Raw genomic sequence first — 23,490 nt, 5'->3', positions numbered from 1 at the left:
TCATTAACAGCTACGGCCACATCAGCAGCCCTCCCTTTAAAAAAATATTTAAAAAACAAGTTTTATTAAGGCAACCACAAAAAAAAAAAAAAACAGCAATGGAACGTTAGTTATTTCGTAGAAAAAAACATGCCAACTCATTCTCGCATAATAAAATGAAATTGCTTTTGAAAATCAAATGAGAGGCGCGTGAATGTTGTAAGACACAACGATGGCGCAATCAATTCATTGCCTTTCATTAGAATGTACAGTTCGTTTCAATGTCAATTTCGTTACGTTGTAGTTTTATTTCACGTTCTCGTGCAACCTGGATCGTGATGGGAAAGGACAATCGAAATATGGGCATTGCGAAAAATCCTTGATGTTCCGAAAAGGCGTGGGCGATGCCTCCCTTTATTTTTATTTTGGCAAAACTGCGACAACGGAAATTCAAATACATCGACAAATGTGGAGCGATGCAATTCATCGTCAAGACTTTTGTATCGTTCAAGGCTTCCGTCATTTCAACGTGATGGTCTGACACGTGGACGATTGGAGGACTCCAGTCGTTGCAGGCACGTGGATCACGCCGCGATCTAAATGTTATCCTGTCATTTTCTATACGAGGCCATTAAAATACTAGTTCACATGCGCAATCCATTTTTGGTTTGCACAAGCTATCAACGGAAATTCTATTTTATTTCAGACGAATAAAAGGATTGAAGCCGGTGAAATTCGAAGAAAGATTTGGCTAAAATGTAATAAGACCAGTTTGGTCCAGTGCTCGTAAAACCTTGACGATCTCCCGTTCCACTCGACTTGATCTACCTGCTTTGCTAATTCCGCAATGCTGCTGGCTAGGAAGGAGCCTTTTGCAACGGAACGAGTCAGGTTTTCTTGCGTTGTGAGCCACGTGAGCCGCGAATGTGAACCGCAGAAAAACGGCGACAGGTGAGCACCTGGAACGTGGGCAACGGCGTGAGGTGCAACAACGAGTCTCAGCGTTTCGCCACGTGAGGACTCACGCGGACACATGTGACTCCGACTCACATGTCGCGACAATGCCCTTCTCTTTTATTGCGAAAGAACGTGGTTGTTTCGCCATTGAGTTTATTCATTTATTGAATAATCGTGCACAACTATCTATTCTAAATAGGACTGTGCATATTTCATTTCTTCGCTTTAAAAAAAAAAAAAATAAATAAAAGGTAAAATACGTCTGTGTTAAATAAGAGAGAGGACTTAGGGCTGATGGCTGTTGATCCATTGTATTCTATCAATATCAGCCCGACCAAATGAATTGAAAAAGACACATCGGGAAAGTTTGTATTTTTTTTTTTGTTTTTGTTTTTTTTGTTTTTGAAAATAATAAATCGAACGCGTTTTCTAGACAATTCCATTTCTTTGTCTGTCAGATGTCAAGCGTTTCTTTTGTTTTCCCTCTAGTCACGTTGCACGTCCGCGTGATGTTTCAAATGGTTTTCCAGAAAAAAAAAATGCCTGGCCCGTGCGTTTGTCTCGTGTGCGACCACGCCTTTTGTGCGTTTTCACATGTGTAAATAATAAATACGCAGATAAAATGTCAACAACAAAAGTGAGAGAGAGAGAGAGAGAGACAGGAATGTTGAGTCCAGTACAACCTTAATTAATCATTCAACTGCTTTCTTGCCCCATCAAGGATGACGACATAATCAATAATAATCACCTTGATCACCTTGAACAGACAGTTTGTGTCTTTGTTTGTGTGTTTAACATCAACCTTGTCTTTTCTAGCAAATTCGATAAATTCCAGGACATGATTCTTAATTGACATTTTGCATAAGGAATCATCTTTAATTCAATGTATTACATAAAACGAAAAGAAAAAAAACAAACATTCGACAATGGAACTGTACAAGACAACAAAGTTCATGTTGTTATCTGTGTGCATAGAGAGAGAGCATGGGTCATATATATATAAATATATATATATATACGCTGCTGGAACGTGGTTTTACGGCAGATGGAGGCCGATGATATGATTCCGGCATCGCCCCAATTTTAATTTTTTGTTTTTTTTTTGTTTGTGTGTGTGGTTCCTCACAGGGATGAGAAGGCCCAAACAGCTTTCTTATTTGTATGTTGCTCACAATCGTCCTTCCACATATATAAAGGAGAGCCTCTATTGTCAGGTACTTGGAACGCATATAACAGCGCGCACAAAAAGGTATATAGCTGTTGGGAAAAAGATTTTTTTTTTTTTTTTTTTTTTTTCAACAGGGGTTAGTTGAGGACGGAATAAAAGAGACCATCCGGCAGCAAAAGGGAGTCGGAAAGGGGAGAGAAAAAAAAAAGAAAAAGATAAATACAAAAATGCCCGCAAGGTTTTCGTTGACCTGCAGCTTTAAAACGATATAACTGATTTGGCCTAATTTTCTGATCTTCTTCCTTCTCCTAGGTAGATCCATTAATTCCGTGTTTAAAATCGGACTGTGTGTGTGTGTGTGTGTGTTTTTTGTGTCATTATTGTTTTGGAAATAAAATCAAGACCTATTTTTATTTGAAAATATACTGTTAGAGAATAACACACACACACGCGAATTGATTATACGTTACTGTTGGGCTATTATTAGCCACTTTCGCAATATATAGCCTACTTTATAATAATAACCTGCAGACTACGTGTACTGGAGGAGTCCAACAATCGGCCGGATGTATATCTCGTATGCTAATTTTTAATTGACTAATTGCTCCCCGTGACGTAGCACTTCTTGGGCCATCTCACAGATCACCCGTTTCATTTAAATAACAAGATGACAGTTCCGTTTCGAATCACAACGTAATACGAAACCGCTGCAACAGTTCATCCCTTACGAAACGTTTTAAAGAAAAAAAGAATCATATTAAAAACGGAAAACAAAACTGGGTCATGGAAGACATGCCATATAATAAAAAAAAAAAAATATATAGAGCTATACATAACATGTATATGCATAGGCCTATAGACAAAGTCTCTATGTAGGAAGTTGTTATATAGCAACGAAATTATAGAGACTACACGCTAACGTGTGTTACAGGTATTAGGTAGTAGACATCTACGTCTCTCTACAGCAGGCCTAATAAAAAGGCAAACATGTCGAATGTAAAAGAGAGATAGGGGTCTTTGAACTAGGACTAAAAATCAACGGCCGTATATTTATAAAACGCTCAACGCGCACAACGCAAGTGAAAATAGAGGCTAACGCATATCAATGTGAATATCTAATGAGCTAGCATCACAGTAATGACTATCAATGATACCGTAGTCCGTCATTAACTCTCTCCAGCCTTCCCCGAAATTCCCCTTCTCCCTGTTTATTTATATCAATGCACACGTTTAAGATTTTCACAATGCGTGCGTACGTATGTATATAAATATCTTTAAGATTATACGGGTTATGTGATTTCTAGGTTACTCAATGGCGAGCGGGGAAATAAACAATGTGATCAGCATGTGTCGCTTTCTTTTATTTGTTTCACGGGAATCCCACATCGCCCCCGAAACGCCCGCAGCCGGAACGTTTGAGAGTTCATTCAACTCTTTTATGTGACCGTTGCAACGATCGTGACTTTTACATAAGAAAGAAACGGATCTCTCGTGAAGACATAAAACTAAAAAACTTGCGTCAAACGGACGGATGTTGGCCATCCACCCTTTTTCAACGTCTTAATCTATTAAAATTAGTAATAATAATGAAGACGTTTACGAGTTTGAACGACGTAGAGTGGCACATCTCGCACAGTTCCATGACGTGCTGTTGAACGCGTAGCGCATTGGTATGTGTTACAAATGTAGGTTAGTAAGATCTTTTCGATATTTCGATGGATGTTATATCGACATCTGATACGATCGTGACGTGAACAAAAATGTGTAGATTTACTGGGAACGATTTGCGAGACAAGAAAATAAACGTGGAATTCATAATATTTATTGGGGACTAGATCCATTCGATCCTTTAATGACGTCAATTGTCTTATCAATCCTTCTGTTTTTAACACACACACAGACACACAAGAAAAGGATTACGAAATGAAATCTTTTCTCTCGAGAACTAGCCTCAGCATCAAACTGATTTGTAAAAAGCCAATCGATGCATCGACTTTGTTACATAATACATCACATCGTTTGTCGATATTATACGATTGCCAGCAAATAGAGGTCACGTTATCGTGCAAACATACGACTCTATGCGGTCCTTTGTGTCAGACATTGTCCTTCTCTGCGTAGTAGGGTAAGACATTTCTTCATCGAGATGTTGGCGTACGTTTCATTGTTCCATCTGATATTGAAAATGTGAAAAATAACAAAAGAAAAGAAAACAAAACACACATGGTCATAACATATTCAAATACGTTCAAGATGGGAGCTCTTTGCCCATCGAGGGACGAACAGATTCCCTCTGAACAGAGTTCATTGAACTCTGTGGACTGCACTGTGCTTCTCCTGTCTACGCACACACACACACACACAAATAACCATGTAGCGGATACGTATGACCAAGTTTATCTTTTTATTTTATACGTACATTTCGCTATACATTTATATTTGGGTTTGGAATAGGTCTAAAAATAAATTGAGTGAATCATTTGAGACGTAATGAAAAAATTCAGGCGTTTTATAAGATAGAAATGCTGGCCAATAATCTAGTCTGGCCATCATCCGTCTGCGTAATATAGACTTTAAAAAAAAAAAAATAGATATTTTAAACAAAAAACGCTGTCGACAGTCTTTTTAGCTTGAACTGTGATCGTCCCCATGTCTTTAGTTTCTTTCGGTTTGTGATGGAGCACTTGACGCGTGACCCACTTTCCCGCAATACGAAATCAAAGTTTTTGATTTCTCTCTTTATTCACATGAAGGCAAAGGCTTTGATTACAACGCGACATTCGAATACCGATGGGAAAACAAAAAATAATTGCACATAGCGGAAGTGATTGTTGACAGTGCCTCTCTACATTGACGTGCGCAAAAGGTCTAGACTAAAAATACAAACGCATTGTAAAGGAAATCTCTCGTTTTTTTTTTTTTTTTTTTTTATTTGTGGACCTTTTTCTAGGAAAAAAAAAAAAAAGCGCTTCGAAACGTGCCACGTTCTATGGGCAATGATTTCCCGGATACCTAACGTAACGATTATCCAACTCCAAAACGATTTGAATTGTACGTTTTAAACGTATGCACGTGCGTCGATATCAAACGTCTTTGAATGTCGTTAGAGAATCACGGAGAAAATTCCCGTTTGTGCCAAAGCGGACGACCGTGATTGTTATCGCCATTCGTTTTCCTTCGATCGCCAAAAAGAAGCAAAAAAACAAACCCAAAAGAGAGAGATTAAAAAAACCCAAAACAAAAGAGAAAATCTAGTGTGTGTATAAACACGTACGTATATAGAGGTGAATATGAAATGAAGGGACGGGAGGGAAAGAAATGTAACAAAGAAAAAAAAAAAAAAAAAAAAAAAAAACTTTGTTGCTTTTGTGTAGAGATTCAAAACATATGTAACACGTAAAGAAGCGATATTTTCTTTTTTCTTTTATAGGATACGTATTTATGCTAATGTTTGGGTGAGAGAGAGAGAGAGAGAAACACCGAACCGGTTTTTCTTTTTCCTCTCTGTGTGTTTTCAGAGTTCAATGAACTTTGGCCAGCAAAAAAGAAAAATAAAATAAAATAAAGTAAAGCAAAAGGCCCCCACAAATCCACCAAGACCTTTTCGGTCAATCTCTTTCATTTCTTTCCTTTATTTTTATTGCTTAGCTTTGATTTATTTCGATGAAATGAGTTAATCAATTTCAGATCAATGATCGTCGGTGATGTGTACCATTTCGGACGCTATTTGAAACGAACGGCCGATGGAAATGCAACACCTTTTTTTTTTTTTTTTTTTTTTTTAACATTCAAACACGTCGACAGACTCCAAATCGGGCCGTTTCTATTATAATCCCGCTAGAGTATAATCAGCACGTCTGCAACGATGTGCGTGACCGGGTCAAAGAGTTCGTTTCATATTTCGCAATTGGATTGTTTTCAAATGTTTTTGCCTCCCCCCCCCCCCGACTTATTTTAATAGACGCTCATACGAAATAGACGAAATAACAATCGAATTTCATTCGGCTCTTATGAAAGAGGGTCGTATAGAGAGAGAGAGAGAGAGAGAGAAAGACCTGCACACAGTTCTATAATAGAAATAAAAAAGCGGTTTGTTTTGTAGAGTTCATCGACCTGTGCGTGTTGTAGTAGGTAGTAGTACTACAAGACGGCTACTACGACTCCCTTCCATTCGATTAGCACATAGTTACACACACGCACGAGCGTTTATGTCATTTGGTAATTGTGTGCGTCGCTTGGCACATCGTCTTGCTATTGAAATTTTATGCTGAAAAAAACAAACAAACAAACAAAACAAACAATAAGCGACGCTGTCCCGTTTGCATTTTGGCCCATATTTGTCGCTTTTTTGGCTTGACACAACAGGCGTCCTTGGAGTCCACCCCCTTTTTTGTTCGATTGTTATTCCGTTGTTGCGCATATCCTTCTTGTTTTATTTGGCTTTTAATGTTTGGTTTTAAAATTGGGGATTTTTTTTTTTTTTTTTTGTGCCATTGCCATTTGGCGTTTGGGACGCGGTGCGCACAGGGTGGCTGTTTTAACAGTTGGGGAGGCAACACATAACAAAGCATGGGGGGCAGGCAGCATCCTTGGCACACTTAGAGTGCAAAGGCATCTGGATCCGGAGCTCGCTGACAAAAAAATAAAATAATAATAAAAAAAAAAAGAAAAAAAAAAAAAAAACCTTGGCAGTTCATTCAACTCTTTTTTATTCCCGTAGAGCTTCGATAGTCTCTTTATATATTCCAACAGCTCTCTCTCTTTTACACACAAAATGTCTCTTTTCTTTAGTTATCGCGTTTGACTTGGCGCGCGGACGGGTGACCGGATGAGCCAAAGAGATATCGGCGTCTTTACCACCTGTGCACGCGATTCGCTGGCGATAACAAAAAAAAAAAAAAAAAGCAAAAAAAAAAAGAGAGAGAGAGAGAGAATAAGATTTTTTGGCGCTAGGTTTGCTAGGATAGAAGGTATAGGTAACTCTGGTCAAAAATGGCAAGCCAAAGAATAATAAAAAAAAAAAAAAAGAAAAAGAGAGAGAGAAAGAGATAGCTATAATCGTCTAGTGTTGAGAAACTGCGAAAAAATAGGGCGGTACAGTCACGCGAACAGTCGAAATAGGGAACGATTATGCGCTCCCGCACGCAAAACAATAGGGCGGCTATTACACGAAATATGGGGGTCTTAAAGGGCGGGGAAGAAAAGGAGAGAGAGAGAGAGAGAGAGAGAGGATAGACGTTAAGATAGTAATCATTTTCTAATAAAATTAAACAAAAAAAAAAGAGGAGAAATATATATATATCTAAAGAGATCGGAGCCAACGCGCCGCCCGCGCGCGGACGAAAGGGAAAGTGCGCTATGCGCGAGCGGCAAGGCGGAGGCAATGACCGCGCGCTTGCCCCCGGACCCCTTCCAGGCTATTAAAAAAAAAAAAAAGAAAAACCCTCCGCCCTGACAAAACATATTGTATACCACTTAGAAAAAAATATATATTTTTAAAGAAATGAAATAATAATAATAAAAATTTAAGTAGACAACTGACCGTTTTCTTTCAATTGCAGTCCGACCTTTCCGTTATTGTGATTTTATTGTTATTATTTATCATTTAGTTTATCAAAGGTATCCTTCTCGATGTTGGGATTCGAATCAGATGGCTGTGCAGGGGTAGATATAGACAATCGAAGGTGACTGGTAGAGAACAATAAAACGACGTAAATGGATAACAACTTTTAAAGGCAGAGGAAATCATTTCTGTTGGGTGAAAGTTTTTTTTTTTTGAACTGCCCGAAACATTCCGGATTATTCCCAGAGCTAAAAAGGAAAAATAAAAAAAAAAAAAAAAGAATAGTTAGGGATAGCTTAATCACATTTTCTATCAGTAATTTCCAAAAGGTGATCGAACGAAATAGAATAGAAAAAAAAAAATGAAAATTTTTTAGAAATGAGTCGAGGGGACTACTGGGAGACGGTTGCTCGCTCCAAATGCGGCTGTGTAGACGGACATTAGTCCAGCAGTGGTGCACAGTTGATATGGGTGAGCTGCTGGAGGTCATTGACCTGAACCGGTATATATAGGGAAACAGGGCCAGCAAGTCAACACACACCACAAACTGGATGGTCGTGGTCCAATAGAGAAATAAGAATTCTTTTTTTTTTTTTTTTTTTTTTTTAAAGAAAAATAAATTAAATTAAACAACTACACACACACACACAAAAAAAGCTATAGACACCTGAAAAAGAAAAGAGAAAGACGAGACAGTGGGGCGGCGGCTTGGGGGATAGGATACACCAGTGTGTAAAAGAAGAAATACTGTTGTTGCTATATAGCCTCACAGACACACTACACACTGTCTGTGTGTGTAATTCAAAGGGGTTATAATCTATAGACGAAAAGAGAGAAGAGATTGGCCGTGCAAAAAAAAAAAAAAAATAATAATAAAAAAAAAAAAGAGACAGACAACACCCAACGCAAATTGTGTTGTGTTGGTTTTGCTGGAAGTGGAGTCCCTTTGAAAATCTCCACACAAGACGGCAACGGTCGCTAGGAATCCCATATACAGTCAAACAAAATGCACAGAGTGAAACAACGAAAATACCAAAGGAGAAAGTCTCTTCTCTTTTATCGTCTTTCGACCTGAATTTTTTTTTTTTTTCTGTTTCCAAAATTAAATATGAATAATTTAAAACAAAAACTCGTTTCTGGATTTTCTGACCGTCACCAACGCGCATCTAATTTTGAAGAAAATCAATTGTTACAAAAGAAATTAAAAAAAAAAAAATGATTCTTTTCAGCTATATGTATATACATAAAAAAGAAAAATACTGTACAAGACCAGTTTTATAGTAGTAAATCGTCAACTACTGCGCTCGACCTCGTCCGGACTGCAAGGCTGACGAGGTAAATGGGCTGACTTTGTTGGCGGCTGCCGTTGTTGCTGCTGCTGTCACTTTGGTGGACGCGCTTCTCTTATTGCGCGGGGCGAAGCTCAGCGACTCCTTGTGGAATTCTAACGGCATCACCCCCAAATCGCCCGTGTATCGGTTCTTGGCTACCTGTCGGAACAAGGGGGGGAATGAAACAAGAGGGGAGTTCACAACGAGATTTTTCGAAGCCCCAACATTTCTTTTTTAAACGAAAAATAAATCCGTGGCATTTCTTATTATTTTTTTTGCCACCAAATAAATAAAAAAAAAATTAATAATAATTAGAAAAGTTTTTACCTCGAGGTATTTACGGCGACAGGTCGGGTCGTGCGTGCGTTTATCCTGAAGTATCAATATGTTGTCGGCCTCCTGCGATGCTTTGGCTCCGCCGAAGATGGAACTGGTCGACAGTTCGTCCACTTCCTGATCGACGGGGGGAAATAGAAAATAAAAAAAAAATCTTGTTAGAACTCATTTCAACTCAAAATAAGCCAAAACAATTTCAATTGTTCTATCCCGTTAAAAAAAAAAAAAAACAACAAAACAGCAGAGGGATAGAAGAAAAAAAAAAAAGGGGGGCGATAGGTGGCACAACAACAAGACAACACATCACGTCATCGCCCCATCAGGTGAGTGATCCCAAAAAGAGAAAACTCGTCGGCTAGTCGGCAGAGCACCAAAGAGTGGTCGATGTTAATGTAGTGTCTATCTCGTCCTAATTCTTTTGTTGTGATTTTTTTTTTTTTCTCCCTCCCTTCTTCTCCTTTTATCTTTTCTTTCTTTCTCTCTTTTTCTCTCTCTCTCTACTCTCGAAAAGGAAGCGGTATTGTTTTCATTTTATCCTAAAAAAAAAAAAAAAAAAGGGAGGAAACAGGCCAGGCAACGGGAGAAGAAATAACAACTGGAAATCAGAAAACCTTTCTCGGGTGGATGACTAGAGTGATGTGAACGTTGTTGTCGGTGGCGAAGCGGCGGAAGGACCCGATAATCTGGTCCTGCTTGTAGAAACGGTCCATCGACGAATGTTCACTGGAACTCGTGCCCATCATGAACTGCAAATTGTCGATGACGACGTGCGAAATGTCGTGCACGTACACGGCGTGCGACATGGCCTGCAACATTCAATGAATTAATCAATTTTTATTCGTTTTCGAGTGGTGCTGTTCGTTGTTTTACCTCCAGGACAGACGTGACATCTTGCTGGCCGTGGAATGCCAGGAAATACATTGGCAATTTTTCAAATTCGTCGGCCACGACGTTGAACATTTCACGAGTTTCGCTTTCCAACATCAAACCGGAAAACTGTTGCAACATCATTTTCGCCAGCCGGACGTTGCGGATTTCAAAACTGCCCCAAAGGGTGCGCACGTCCTGGATGCACAAATCGAGAGAGTACTCACTGAGGAACGTCGTTTTCCCAGCGCCCGTCGGCCCGGTGAACACCGTCAATTCACCGCGACGGTGGCCCTTGAGCAGATCGGTAAGAGCGGGAAAACGACGCCAACGTATTCCGGCCACTGTGCTGCTCTGCGTGATCTCAGCATAAACGTCTTTCCTGAAGGCGAAAATTTAATTCGTTCACCTCCTTCTTGCAAAAATAAAAACCCGAAATTTGGAAACCTCAAACTGGAGAAGGTCGTCACCGATTTGTGCGTCATGGGTAAAGCTGTTTTGAGAACCTGGGCCACATTTTTCCCTTTCATCCGACATTGAAGAGCCGATGGTGTCTCTTCTGAGGATCTGTACACATGCAAACCAAGGCATTTGGAAATAAAACCTCTGTTTTTTAAATCATAAGGAAAACTTGAACCTGATAAAGTGGCAACGCTTTTCGCCCAGCTTCCTGGCAAAGACACGGGCACTTTCGGCTCCTTGGACACCGTTGTCCAGCCACAGTGTGATTTTACGGAAGGATTCCAGGAAAGCCAATGTTGCTAGCGGTAAATTGGATATCCCTAATGACCCGATGAAAGAAGGGAGCAAAAAAAAAAAAAAAGGTTATTCAAAATGTAGATTGCGAATGCCATCTAGTGGCGCTGTTACCAGAAGGTAGACAAACGGCCGGAACGGCCAAACAGTCCAGAGCGGTCAGCGTATCAGCGGCCGTCGCGGTCACAATAACTTCATCTTTATTTTTAGCTAGGTGGTAGCCCAGCAACCAAGGATGTTGTTTAGGGATGTTTTTCTCTTCTACCCTGCAATAATCATCCAATTCTGTATCGGGATCGGGTTCAATCGCTTCTAATTGATCTGCAATAATCGAGGAAAACGTGTCCGTGAATCACATGCCCGATCCATTTGCGGGTGGTATAATGTACTATGATTAGGGGTGATTATCTTTATGCTGTGAAACGGGGCGTCTTTCGACGTTAGACAAGGAAGAATGAGCTGTTCGAGATTCAGGTTGATTTTAGCACCCACTTTCTCCAGCGTTTCCATCGATACGTCCTGCAAAAAAAAAAAGGAAATTTGCCTAATTTAGCTGGGAATTATTGTGTGTTGGCGAGATCGTCGACCGACCCCGAGACGTAATTTGTCCAGAAATGGGACCAGGGTCTCTTCTGACAAAGAATGGATTGGCTGTGCTGAATTCCAAAGCCGTCTCATTTCATTAGTCTCTGCTGTGGTGGGAGTATACTGTGACAGGTGTTGGGTTATGCTAGGTGGACCTGAAAGATAAGAAAAAAGGGAGTCACACACACAGTCAGCGCTATCAAATGATTTGATGTCAGTTCCTTTACATGTTTTTGTCTTCTCAGATTTTAGTTTAGATACACCTAGGGCTTTCATGTATGATGCTAAACTAGACCAAGGTCCAGACAGAAAGCAACGTGTGCAGAAAGAATAGCCTGTTCTCAAATTGATGTGCAATTTGCCAAGGTCGTTGCTGGCCTCTTTGGTGGTGGATGATAGTGTGTTGCATGATGGGCAGTTGACAGTCACACAAGTGAATCCTTCTTGGTAACCACCAAAATGAGATTTAATAACTCTTCGAATTTCAGTGGATGAGACATCGTATCGATCTTCATCAGCTAATACATGAAGACGGCGAGTAGTGGCGGAACTTGGTACATTTAATTTGGAGAATGACATATGACTAGAAGGCAATAATAATACTTGGTTATTAAAGCTCGAGATTCTACCAAATCTGGTAGGTTCACGTTTCATCCGATTAACCACTAACTTCCGTGAATAGTTCAATGACTGAAAATGAGCTTTACAAACAGCGTTCATTCTTGGACGCCGGGTTTAAGAAAATATAAACACGTATGCGTGCATTAAGCGTCTTCGTTTTGAATAAGGAAAGATGTGAAAGTATAGTCTGCTACCAGAGTTGCGACACTCACAAAAAAAAACGGGAATTTTGATTTCTTATTTGCTTTTCTTCATGTTTAGAAAATGAAACCGAATGAACTACCAAAAAAAAAAGCCATTCAGAGAAATAAGTTAGATAAGCAATTATTTCTTTTTACTTTGAATTCTTTAGAAGTTATCTTCAATTAGCGCTTGTTGAATTGCTGGCCAAAATGTTGCCCTATTCACCTTTGCAAAACAAGGTTATTTCGGACTGTGTAAATCGATCAGTTGATGATCTATACCATTAGCAGATCCGTCACCTCAGAAAGGCAACATTAAAAGAAAATGATGTCTTTAGTTGGAGCAGTTCGTGGATTTCGGCGAATCGGAATTAGTCATCAACGAGCAAGGTTCCCAGAAAAAAAAATCTTTCTTAAAAAAAAAAAAAAGACTCTGGAGCTATGAGGTAATAACACGAGTGACAGCTCGGTTTAGTGATAAACAAATCATCAATACGAACACAAAATTGGATTGAAAACGCGAGGAGAGACTATCAATGGGTCAAAACGTCCTAAGTGCAATACGCCATCATGTCAAACCTTTTAACCTAAACTAATCTACTGAAAAAAAAAAAAACACAACAAGTTGTAAACCGTATTATAATGCTTTTTCCAATAAAGTCAATGTCCTTCTAAAAGCAGTCAGTTTTGTTGAAACGTGAATGTTTCGGGATTTTTTCTTCTGTGACCTCATACAATGCCCTGTCCATTTCTGCTCAACCATCACATTGGGATGAATTCCAAAAGTTGCTAGGTTACAAAGTTTTATAAGGTTAGTATGGGACACGTGCGGCACGTGACTGACTCTTTCGGCCAACACGGTGTCACCTATAAAAGGCGATAAAATAGTCGAAAACGGCCGTTGACGTCGTCATTGTTTTTCTTTTTTAGCCGATTCGATAAACAGGACGACCCCAGCAACTGTATCGTCCCCACCTAGCGGAGGTGAACCCTCACGTTTAAGCAATTTTTTACGCTTTTCCCGGACGCAGAAAAGCCGGTGATGGATGGAGACGTTGGCCTTTTTTGGTGTTGTAGTGAAAGAAGGAGGTAGATTCCAACCAGGAAAGGCTAGTCCATTTTGTAATAATCAGATTATTGTGCAATGAGAGAAAGTTTAACTTGTAGGTACATATGCAAACTCTGCTACAACCAACTTTCAGTAAACAGTATAATGTATCTAATAGATACAGGAACCAATGGTATGCAGCAATATCAGAATGGATGTCACTTCTCCGGCCGTCCGGCAGTGAGCCAAAGCTACGTCTCCCATTTGTGTATTACGTTGTTTCTAAGGTACGTTGGCCGGCTAAAATTTATGCTAAAATTCTATTCTTTAAACTTACACGTGAAACCGTGATCACGTTTCTTCGGCCCATCGGCACGTGATGGCCAAAAAGGGCATAAAAGTCTAGACTATGACCGAAATTGCACTCTACAGAAGAGATATTTTGTATGCCAACGCGTACGTGACAAACCGTAGAATATTTTCGCCTTTCACGGTGGAATTAGGAAAGGAAATTAAGAGGGCGAAGACATCTGTTAACCTTTGCCACCGTACAAAATCGCACGTTTTTTACTTCTCAATGAAAGCAGCAAAATAAATTTATTATTAATATTCATTTTGAAACGTTGACGAACTATAATGTCTATGGCTACCGTGGAACTCAAAAGGGAAAGCGTAAATCATTGCTAATCCAAAGCCCAACTGTGTAGCTCTTAGTTGGCGGAGGTATTTCTTTGATCGTTTTGACCAAGATAATTTTCTAACTGTCAGACACTAAGGAATGTCCCGCGACGCAACGCCCAGTCGACTACCAGTGCAGTTTTAAAAATCGTCATATGTTAGATTTTTCTTTTTTGGCTGGGTTTAGCCAATATTAAAAACAAAAGGATGTCCTGTTTTACTGTTGGAACACCATTATGCCCATCAGGTCAATTTCAGAAAGTAATGATCATGGAATGCTATGGTTTCCTTTAATGGAACTTACGGTTACTAATGGAAATGATGGCAGATAAAGAGGATTATGCTTACCTAATTTGACTTCTAGGGTTTTGGTTAGCAAAAGATGTTTAGCAAGAATTACCGTCAATCTCAAATCTGTTGTAGGAAACTAATGAATCACAGAATCGGGTATCTGTTTTCTCTAGACTGAGGAACAAAATTTTAATGTGAAAATACTTGTTCGCATGCTGGCACGCGAGCTTTCTCTTGGCAGTCGTCTGCTAGTCGTCTCTGGCAGTTCAAACATGAAAATGTCTCTGCAATTGCCTGCAATAGTAAAACGTTTTTAAAGATAAAATTTGAGTGAGATATCTTTAATCAAATTCTTTCTCAGGTTAGGCTAGAAAATGCAGCGAAAACAACGGTGTATCACTGGTGTGAAGAAGTAGGCAGAATTGTTGAAGAATACGGTGTTAAAGAATTGCAAAGCGTATTGCCATTGCTAACGGACACCCTATTTGAACTGCATGCTCAGGTAGACAATTGCACTTTGCGTCGAATTCTAACTATATGTTGAATAAGTGATCTTGTCGTTTCCCAGTCAGGATGGAGTTTGAGGACCTTGACAAAAGCCAACAACCCTCGTGATTTTCACACAGTGGCTCATTTACTGTCTCCCAGAGGACCTGTTATAAATCTTTGTTACAAGTTACTTGGCGATAGCACAATTAAATATGAATTTCCACTCAGCTATATACCTGTACAATTTTAATATAAGTTTAGATCATTTTTGTTCTCAGGTTAAATATTGTATGGTATCTAGGCTGCAATACGACATCTGCTTGAAGAAGGTGTGGTGCCTTCTTTCTATGTAGGAAAGCTGCAGTATCATCCCCATGTAAGAGTTCCATCATCTCTTGTTCTAAGTATAAGACAAAATTATTTCTGTCACGCACTTCATTATTGTTAACCAACCTTCCCATTATTCTAGATGCATTTGAGTATTATATGATGAACTTTCTCTACTACCTCGTCAATCCAAACCTTCAGAAATATGCCACAACCTCATGTGGAAGTGATTCTGTTTACTTTGCAATACTTGAAGACTACTTGCAATATTTTTTACCTTGCAATGGATGTGACCCAGAAATGATTCCAGTGCCATCTCAAATGTCCTATGGATCTACGAGCTATGCTACTCCACCAAAATCCCGGTAGCCGATCATGGAGTAAAACCTAAATTATGAGAATTTTGATTTATTGAAGCCTACATAGATACGAAACCTCCACGCGGCAAATGACTCCTTCATTGCTCAAGAAATCCTCACTCACGCCGAGCAGTAGTGGAGCGGGGACAAGTTCGTTGGCAGCTGAAAGAACGTCTCATCACGATGCATGGCGAACAATGATGATACTTCAAGCGATCAACGAATTATGGTTAAGCCACGTAACGACAAAGGAAAATTCCAACTTGCAAGCTGGGAGTCCTGCACGAAGTCAAATCAATGTCCTCCAGGTTTGGAGATCAGCTGATTTGGTCGTTTAAATCAGTTCTATTTCAGCTAAAAATCTTTTCAGGCAGTCGTCTTTCTTCCTAGCTTGGATCACTTAAGAGCCGTACGAGTGCTGGTAAAGCATCTCCATTATTTTGCAAACAGTATGGGACCCAACATTATTTCAGGAATGGATGAATTGAAGCGGTAAGCGCAATATTTGCATCCATTGGTTGTCATGGCTATTATGAATGTGGTTTCTTTACAGAACGGTGTGGACTTACTTCCAGAAAAAGCTCTACGTCTTTTTGCGCCACACGGTCGAACATTGGCCATTAGACGCCTCGTTCCGCCTCTTCCTAGAGACATGGTTAAGCTATATTCAACCATGGCGATATGTCTCAAATGCACATAGAAGTAATGACGGTGATAAGGTGGTTGACTGGAAATGGCAGACATTTGTTGCCGAAAACCTGCTCTTTTACACGCTCTTCCTACAAAAAGTCATCCTGAGATTTTTACGAGTGGAACTTTCGTCGCCAAAAAATTCGCTAATGCTTTACAGAATTTCCAAAGTAATACGGTTGGCATAGAGTTCCTTTACGGCATTATTTAATGGCTCTCGCTTTTATCGAATGCAGGTTTATTCTCAGCGAAACCTCAAAGAAATGATTTCTATTGCAGAGAGATCATTGAGCGATAGCCTTTCACCGTCTAAAAGTGGCATTAGTCCCCATATCGCTGTGAATGTACGCCAGTATATTAATGACTTGGAGAATCCATCTTTCAACTATGTCCCGCTCTTTGGACAAGAGACCACACTACAGATTCGCACGATATTGGCTTGCTCAGCACGAGTCAAGTCGAATTTGAGGCAATCAATTCAACCTGAAAAGCTTGGAAAAAAACGAGGCCTTCTAACTTGGTTATCCGATTGGTTCATGCTTTCTGGATCCTCCAGTTCCGATGAAAATGGAGAAGATCTAAAAAAGGCTTTGATTCACCTGGAACAGTCATCGTCACAGCTCGCCGCATTATTTGAGGTAAATCATTTGGAGATCTTATAACCGCATCCTCCACTATACACGTCACCTTTAGGTAGAAATTCCTTCTGAACCTGAACCAGATTCCGTACTTCAAATGTCATACGGAAGTCCATCCATCTTCCGGACTCCTGTTCGTGGATTGCAAAATTCGACATCAGATACATCGCTGTTAGCATCTCCACTTAGTCCGCAAAAGCGATATGACTTGACATACCGTGGTAATCCTGACACGCAACCAATACGCAGCTATGAAATAGCATTCCTAGTCCGCATGTTTCATCAAATTTGTAGCAACATCAATGACAAGGTACTCTTTTCAAAAGGAAATCTAAAGAGTATTTTGCAATTATCTCCAATTTTCTATTAGTTTGGACCAGAACTGGAACAGTCATACGAGCGACATGATTTTCTTGGGCGAGTAGTTCGGCAACTATTGACTCCCCCAATTATGTACCAGGAAGTTATTAAGAAATATGGTACCCCTAAGGTAATTCAGAAACGTCTGGGTCCTCGTCTCTGTCTTCGTAAGCTAGCGAGTCAGCAAGTGGTTGGTTACACGCTGGGCATTTTGGTTTTGTCGTATTCCTTTGGATTTGCACCAGAGATTCTATGTCTACTGCTGGTATCCTGTGCATGCGCTGTAATCTTTGTTCGAGCTTCCTATGAAACTTGGCGAGAATCCGGGGGTCGTGTTTGTATCGATGCCGCGGAAACTGAAGCAGACTAATACTGAAAAAAGAAATTCATGTAACAATTGAAATTACAAATACCTTTTCTTCCCCATACGGAAAATTAAAACTAAAGGATAGTACGTGGATTTCATGTTATAGTTGCGCTTATGGTAGTAACAATAACGAAAACGAGGGAAAACGTCCAAAATGCATAACAAGTCTTGACATTAGGTCATTGGCGATTCTGGGACGGGCGAGGTTTCAATAGATTGGTAATATTCGCTATGCAATGCACTGGCACCAAGAGTTTCTTCCGTGTGTACATCTCGTCGAGGCGGTTCCCACCTAAAAAAGAATCACTTCGTCTAATCTGTTCACATTTTCAAGACCCACAAACACCAGAAACGCACCTACCTCAGATACATTATTAATCCAAATACGACGACGACTGCTGACTGAATGACGGCAAGGAGGTAAAAGAAGTAATCCAAATGGCCTTTATTAAAATTAACTTCGCTTCGGATCCAGCCTAGCTGCAAAGAACGAGTTATGCGAACAAGTAGAATGCCAAGAAAGGAACCCAGGCCCTCTATTGCTGAATAGAGACCGAGTACGATGCCCTGGAAAGTACGTGGAGCTGTTGTATAAGCGTATTCTAGTCCTATTGCAACAGAGATTAGTAAGCGAACCTGAGAACGCCGACACAGTGAGCAACTAACCTGCAACTCCGGCAAAAACTTCAGCCGTCCCGATCAAACAATACTGAGGTATCTGATATAAGATCGACATGGAACTTGCGTTATAGTTGGTATTACTTATCATTTGATTGATAGAATTCCTGTGGAAAGGGGAATATATGTAAATTTTTGGGTATTACAATATAAAGTTCGTATTTTACCCTTGTCTCCAGTCTTCCAAGCGAAAATGTTCAACAAGTGCAGCCACTATGACGGCAGTCAAGCTTATAATCATTCCTACAACTACTCCAGGATAAAGGAAATCAAAAACTTTTAAATACAACAAATGTGCAGCAAAAGAATAATACCTATACGACATAATGGAACCGTTGTAATATTTTTCTTGTCTAGGAACGGGTAGACGACCAGGTTTAAAACAGGAATCAGCAAAATGACAAACGCATCGTCACACAGTGTTAACCAAGCTGCAGGAATCTGATTACGAGCAAAAGTAGTACCATGGTAAGGTTTACGGCATTTCAGATTTGGCACTGATGTTCTTTCAGGATCGTGGATTACCTCAAAGTCAGTTGCACTACTTCCGTTAAGGTGTAGATTCATGTGAAGGCCTTGGGCTTGAAAACTGGTAGACATCTGCGGAAGAGAAATAAATGAGTTAATATATTCACCATTTTTTTTGTTCCAAATACAAATTACCTGAAAATAGACTAACCAGTAAGGCAGTAGCACAAAAATGAAGACCAGGGTTTTGGAAAACGATTTCACATCTTCTACCGTGGTATCGTGGAAAGAACCCCCATGAGAAATTTTTGCCCGATCGATCCAACACGATCCCTTAAGCGCAACAAGGGAGACTGGCTGATGGGATTGTCGCCGAAACATAGGAGAACCTTGAACGCTGTCTTGTTTCTTGCACGTGTTATACAATCCTTCACCTAACACAAAATATAGAGTTTATCAATTTATTCCAATTTCGAACGAATACGTATAAGTACCAACTATTCGAAAGCAATTGATAACCACCGAGTTCCCCGGCCTATGCACAATATAGAAACCTTTCCCGGCACAGAAAATAACAAGAGATGCACATAAAGCAGTAGTTGCCACGAGATATGAAATGAAAAACCCATCTTCCATATTTTGTTCCACATAGGCCAAAACCCCGATTCCAATCAAACCGCCAATGTTGACACACCAATAATATGCATTAAAAAATTGTCTGACAGCATTTTCCCCTCCAGCTCGGACTTGTTCTGCCCCAAAGGGAGGAATGTTTGCTCTCAAAAATCCAACTCCAAGACCAATCAAAATCAAGGTGACATAAACATGGGCAGAACAAGGATGGGATTCTTTCCCCAAAATTAGCCAATGAAAGTTGCTATTGCTAACAAGGCTATCATTTTCAGATTTCCAGTCGCAGCCCATTGATGTTAACCCATTAACAGAAAGGGCTGTCAAAAAAGTATAGCCTGTTATGTAAACCAATGAACCTACAATGACTGCCCAGTATCTCCCAATGAATGAGTCGGATAACCAGCCACCAATAGGAGAACAAATACACGAAACACCATGAATAACATATACTGCAGTTAGAGCTTCAATAGGTTCCCATGACTGAATCTGTAAAGATAATTATTGTGTCTTAATTCACTGATGATACCATACAAATCCTAATTAGCATACCTCTGGTTGACCTTTGTTGAGATAAAGGAACAAATTCATAACAACTGCAAAATATGCCAATCTCTCCAGTGTGACTGACACGAGAATCATAATACCACTTTTCTTTGCACGTAAAGGATCCCATGGAAGAATGAACAGTGGGCTGCATTGTGGATCCAAAAGAAGCGGTCGCCCTTCGCCTTCCATAATCTTTAATTTTTCACGAGAATGTGACAATCATCCATTTGGAACCCGCTCGCGAATCCTTCTCAACCGGTTGCCAATAATACTTTATAAACAAACACATATACAGTCCTTGCAGACGACATAAACCGTGACATCACAGACCAGAAGTCCTGGATTTGAGAAGTAAATGCCACGGTTGCTGTTTTATTTATTTTGTTTATTTAACACGGTAGCTAAACAAAGACAATAGCAGTGTCATTAAATCTTATGTTGAATAAACCTCAAAACAATTTTTCTCTCCGTATGGTGTACCTTCTGGCTTGTGACATTTCATATCTACTTAAGGGTTGTAATTCATCACACATGACAAATATCGTCCAAGAGAAGTAGTGGAAATTCGTTATAAATCTAGGTTTTGTCACTAGGTCATTTTCACTGTACGATTTGTTTCGAAGTGAAATCGTGAATCTTATATCTCATGGTACTGTAGATTAGCTTGCCAAATATTCTCAGGCCCTAGTGGCGCAATTGGTTAGCGCACGGTACTTATATGACAGTACTAGTGACTAGTGATGCCGTGGTTGTGAGTTCGAGCCTCACCTAGGGCAACCCTTTTAAATGATACTGCCACCTACAATTACTAGCAGCAGATAGTATTGTATACGTTCACATGTTTCTTGTCGTAGGTTAATTATTTTGGAGGTGTAATATCCAAACGACTACATTTTTGAACTTCCTAAACGACTCGATCACACTCAATACAGTTATCCAACCAGTGTCGTCACGTATGGAAAGACACAATGGGCTTGATTCACACGTAAATGTTCGCGTACCCGCTTCAACTACTTTCAGACTATACTAATGTGGTTTGCAGGGGAAAGGGAAAGGGCAGAAATAGGTCAAACAAAACCTGTTGCTGCTGTACAGAAAGTATTCCAAGAAAATTAGCAAGGAAAAGACCGTAATGTTAAGGGCTTTCTTATTTCAAATATCTTGTTACGACAAGGCAATACAAGTTGAAACGATTTATTTTAAATGCACAGGAAAAGTCACAATTCAAAGTAAACAGAGAGTTTTTCATGCTTTACACATGCGAATTTGGTTGGCTTTTCGAAGTTGATCGGTATGTCGTCAGTCGGATTTTTACGTTTCAACTCTTTCTCAAGCATCTGCAACCAAAGAAAAACGATGAACACAGAAATACAGGAATTTTTTTTGTGACTCACATCTTCCAAAGTGGTTTCCAGATCTTGCTTTACATCCCATTCAAGCTTTGGCAAATCTCTTTCAATGAATTTGGCCGTATTGGCTATCTCTGGTAAGACATGTGATTGCAATGTTTTGATTTCCCACAAAGAACTATCTGTTGCTTTGCAAGCAGTTAGATCATTTTCATTCATCACGTATGGGTCATCAGTAACATCTAAAGTTTTCCAGAAATGTCAGCGACATATGCATTGCGGATACACATTATAGCAGAAAAAGAAAATATACCATTTTGATCCTCCGGATGATGCATCAACCGTGACAGTCCACGATGTCTTATCATCAAGTTGCCTACGAAATGTAGAAGCAAGATTGCGACGTTCGCTGGAGCAATGAGAGCCAACCGAGAGAGGCGCTTTGCAAAGGCGGCGGCAATATATTCAGGAATATGACTGATCAAGTGAATGTGAATTAGTTAAATGGATAAGGTCCCTGAAAAAATAATGGCTTACGTAGAGGTCATAAACAGATCCAACAGGTAAAAAAAGCGGGCGCGGTATTTGACGAAAAGCACACCAGGTTCTAACAAGGCGTACAGCTTTGTGTAAAAATCAGGGTATTCTAAATTGTAGTTTTGCATTAGCAGGAAAACTCCATGCAGAGCAAGGATGCTTACAGCTCCGCCTATTAATCGATAAAGGGATTATTCTAAAACTTTAAGTTGAAATACTACGCTCTATTTTACCAATTCGATAGGATTCCATAAGAAAGTCTGTGAGTAACAAAGGCTTCTCTAAATGAGGAAGAACCTTGTCTGGCAAAATCACAAGCACTCTTTTGTAGAGACTTGGAGTCAGAGGATGCCTCAGCAATTGTTGCCAAATAGTACTGAAGTATTTTTTGGCTTGCCCATAGTTCCATTTGAAGTGTTTTTTGTCTAAAAAAAGAAACTTTGTTGTCAATTTCATAGAAACAATTGCTATATAGTCTTACTAGAACAAAAAAGTTTAGTTTTCTCTTCTTCCTTTACAGGTGAATTATGCAATGTGACATGTTCCAGGATATGAATAAGGTTTCTGAGAAACTTTTCATCAACATTAGTTTGTGCTTTTAGAATTTTGCCTAACACACGAAGAAGATGGAACAAAACATCCTCATATTCCATGAATTCTTGGAAACGTGTAATAACTGGAGCAGCTTCTCTGTCAAGGTTCAGCATGTGAACCATTAGTTTCTGCATTTTTACAGTATAATTTGGTGATATGGTCAGCAAGAATGAATTGTATTTGGATAAACTAACCTCTAATAAGTCAAGTGGAAACATATGTTCCTTCCCTTCAGGTAACTTTTGAAGAGGATGCTGACCTTCTGCTTGCAAAAGGTGCATGAGAGAAACTAGGGCTTGTTCCTGAAGACTGATTTGTTCTGCTTCGATGAGTTTGAAGAGATGATCCTGAAATTCTTGGTAGCGTTCCCTGCTCCATTCTCGAACTGTTTTGTCTGCCTCTGTTTCTAATGGGGGGCCTACCTCGGACAGCGAGCCGTTTGAAGTAAAATGACAAAATATTTTATCAAGAGCCTTAATACTGGCTTTGATGACTGCAATTTCTTCACTCTATACAAATAAAACGTGGAATGGTATGGATAAGGCGCATTTCGATAACGTGGTACTAAATTCTTATTAGCTAAATACCTCTAGATTTGATTGAATCTCAATTATGTGGTTGATGTTTTTTCGGCTTTGAATAACTTCTTTAGTTTGTAATTTTATGGTTTCAAATATTTCTCGTTGATTTTGTTTGGATTTTTCACGTTTTGTTGACGAGGCCGCCATTTTCGAGATGTGCCGTTGCCAACTGTTTTGAAATTGTGCAACTTACGCACGACACTCAACAAATGGGCAAAGTGGCAACAGGCACAGTATATCCGGGAAGGCGGCAAACCGAGTCCAGTCCAGACTTGTTAGAGTGCACGAAGCCACAGGGGCACAAGCTCGCGACGTGCAAATTTGTGCTAAAAACAAAGTGAAATAAAACACTAAAACGAATGCAAGTTCTTGCCTACGTTAGCGTGGGCTGCGTTTGATATGTTAATTGCCGAAGTTTAGTTCAGTCGGTGGATTGTAACTAACCATCGGTAGGTCGCCAGCATCTAGCTACACTGCTACAGTATTAAACAGTTGAAAGCAAAGGGCACCGG

At 39.8% G+C, this 23,490-nt stretch overlaps 4 protein-coding genes and 1 non-coding gene across 7 annotated transcripts; 2 read left to right on the top strand and 3 right to left on the bottom strand.

Annotated features, from left to right (window-relative positions):
* Positions 1 to 8,310: 8,310 nt before the first annotated feature.
* Positions 8,311 to 12,342, bottom strand: LOC130692933 (twinkle mtDNA helicase-like). Of its 2 annotated transcripts, none has more exons than XM_057516023.2 (10): positions 11,770 to 12,342; positions 11,549 to 11,697; positions 11,347 to 11,476; positions 11,072 to 11,278; positions 10,839 to 10,983; positions 10,649 to 10,768; positions 10,205 to 10,583; positions 9,946 to 10,140; positions 9,326 to 9,451; positions 8,311 to 9,157 (listed from the first exon to the last, which is right to left on the bottom strand). In XM_057516023.2, exons 1-10 carry the CDS (start codon positions 12,260 to 12,262, stop codon positions 8,963 to 8,965), a joined length of 2,139 nt encoding a protein of 712 aa, XP_057372006.1. In that variant the 5' UTR covers positions 12,263 to 12,342; the 3' UTR covers positions 8,311 to 8,962. The 2 variants fall into 2 exon arrangements, 1 of the variants encoding a protein (XP_057372006.1); XR_009420683.1 differs by having other exon boundaries at positions 9,019 to 9,157; positions 9,326 to 9,870.
* Positions 12,343 to 14,539: 2,197 nt separating this feature from the next.
* Positions 14,540 to 17,643, top strand: LOC130692930 (sphingomyelin phosphodiesterase 4-like). The gene is made up of 11 exons (XM_057516020.2): positions 14,540 to 14,664; positions 14,724 to 14,864; positions 14,931 to 15,089; positions 15,153 to 15,255; positions 15,321 to 15,543; positions 15,605 to 15,845; positions 15,908 to 16,029; positions 16,091 to 16,397; positions 16,464 to 16,865; positions 16,921 to 17,175; positions 17,236 to 17,643. The coding sequence occupies exons 1-11, from the start codon at positions 14,575 to 14,577 to the stop codon at positions 17,593 to 17,595; spliced, it is 2,403 nt and encodes an 800-aa protein (XP_057372003.1). The 5' UTR covers positions 14,540 to 14,574; the 3' UTR covers positions 17,596 to 17,643.
* Positions 17,644 to 17,740: 97 nt separating this feature from the next.
* Positions 17,741 to 20,347, bottom strand: LOC130692934 (solute carrier family 15 member 4-like). 2 transcript variants are annotated; one of them, XM_057516025.2, is made up of 9 exons: positions 19,921 to 20,347; positions 19,233 to 19,857; positions 18,934 to 19,172; positions 18,796 to 18,870; positions 18,585 to 18,711; positions 18,438 to 18,519; positions 18,259 to 18,377; positions 17,950 to 18,200; positions 17,741 to 17,884 (listed from the first exon to the last, which is right to left on the bottom strand). In XM_057516025.2, the coding sequence occupies exons 1-8, from the start codon at positions 20,104 to 20,106 to the stop codon at positions 17,950 to 17,952; spliced, it is 1,704 nt and encodes a 567-aa protein (XP_057372008.1). In that variant the 5' UTR covers positions 20,107 to 20,347; the 3' UTR covers positions 17,741 to 17,884. The 2 variants fall into 2 exon arrangements, with proteins under 2 accessions (XP_057372008.1, XP_057372007.1); XM_057516024.2 differs by having other exon boundaries at positions 17,954 to 18,200.
* Positions 20,348 to 20,598: 251 nt separating this feature from the next.
* Positions 20,599 to 20,693, top strand: Trnai-uau (transfer RNA isoleucine (anticodon UAU)). The gene is made up of 2 exons: positions 20,599 to 20,636; positions 20,658 to 20,693. It is a non-coding gene; the product is annotated as a tRNA-Ile (tRNA).
* A 407-nt stretch (positions 20,694 to 21,100) lies between these two features.
* Positions 21,101 to 23,159, bottom strand: LOC130692937 (nucleolar complex protein 4 homolog). The gene is made up of 8 exons (XM_057516029.2): positions 22,985 to 23,159; positions 22,592 to 22,906; positions 22,285 to 22,525; positions 22,037 to 22,228; positions 21,804 to 21,975; positions 21,580 to 21,743; positions 21,312 to 21,508; positions 21,101 to 21,254 (listed from the first exon to the last, which is right to left on the bottom strand). The coding sequence occupies exons 1-8, from the start codon at positions 23,123 to 23,125 to the stop codon at positions 21,135 to 21,137; spliced, it is 1,542 nt and encodes a 513-aa protein (XP_057372012.1). The 5' UTR covers positions 23,126 to 23,159; the 3' UTR covers positions 21,101 to 21,134.
* Between the last annotated feature and the right edge of the window lie 331 nt (positions 23,160 to 23,490).

Source organism: Daphnia carinata, chromosome 3 (genome assembly GCF_022539665.2).
Source record: "Daphnia carinata strain CSIRO-1 chromosome 3, CSIRO_AGI_Dcar_HiC_V3, whole genome shotgun sequence".
Lineage (NCBI taxonomy): Eukaryota > Metazoa > Arthropoda > Branchiopoda > Diplostraca > Daphniidae > Daphnia > Daphnia carinata.
The sequence above is the reverse complement of the archived record's forward strand: the minus strand, read 5'-3'. Positions and strand labels throughout refer to the sequence as shown.

Bases quoted from the DNA above. Each gene is read 5' to 3' on its own strand.
- LOC130692933 (XM_057516023.2), bottom strand. From the start codon at position 12,262: ATGAACGCTGTTTGTAAAGCTCATTTTCAGTCATTGAACTATTCACGG. The intron at 10,584-10,648 runs GTTTCCAAATTT...TTTCGCCTTCAG, and splicing joins ACGACCTTCTCCAGTTTGAG to GAAAGACGTTTATGCTGAGA. The intron at 9,158-9,325 runs GTAAAAACTTTT...TTGTTCCGACAG, and splicing joins GTCGCCGTAAATACCTCGAG to GTAGCCAAGAACCGATACAC.
- LOC130692930 (XM_057516020.2), top strand. From the start codon at position 14,575: ATGCTGGCACGCGAGCTTTCTCTTGGCAGTCGTCTGCTAGTCGTCTCT. The intron at 15,090-15,152 runs GTACAATTTTAA...TATGGTATCTAG, and splicing joins TTCCACTCAGCTATATACCT to GCTGCAATACGACATCTGCT. The intron at 15,256-15,320 runs GTATAAGACAAA...CCATTATTCTAG, and splicing joins TCCATCATCTCTTGTTCTAA to ATGCATTTGAGTATTATATG.
- LOC130692934 (XM_057516024.2), bottom strand. From the start codon at position 20,106: ATGGAAGGCGAAGGGCGACCGCTTCTTTTGGATCCACAATGCAGCCCA. The intron at 19,858-19,920 runs GTATGCTAATTA...TTATCTTTACAG, and splicing joins TCAACAAAGGTCAACCAGAG to ATTCAGTCATGGGAACCTAT. The intron at 18,378-18,437 runs GTAAAATACGAA...CCCTTTCCACAG, and splicing joins TTGGAAGACTGGAGACAAGG to GAATTCTATCAATCAAATGA.
- LOC130692937 (XM_057516029.2), bottom strand. From the start codon at position 23,125: ATGGCGGCCTCGTCAACAAAACGTGAAAAATCCAAACAAAATCAACGA. The intron at 22,229-22,284 runs GTAAGACTATAT...TTCTTTTTTTAG, and splicing joins AACTAAACTTTTTTGTTCTA to ACAAAAAACACTTCAAATGG. The intron at 21,744-21,803 runs GTAAGCCATTAT...TCACTTGATCAG, and splicing joins GATCTGTTTATGACCTCTAC to TCATATTCCTGAATATATTG.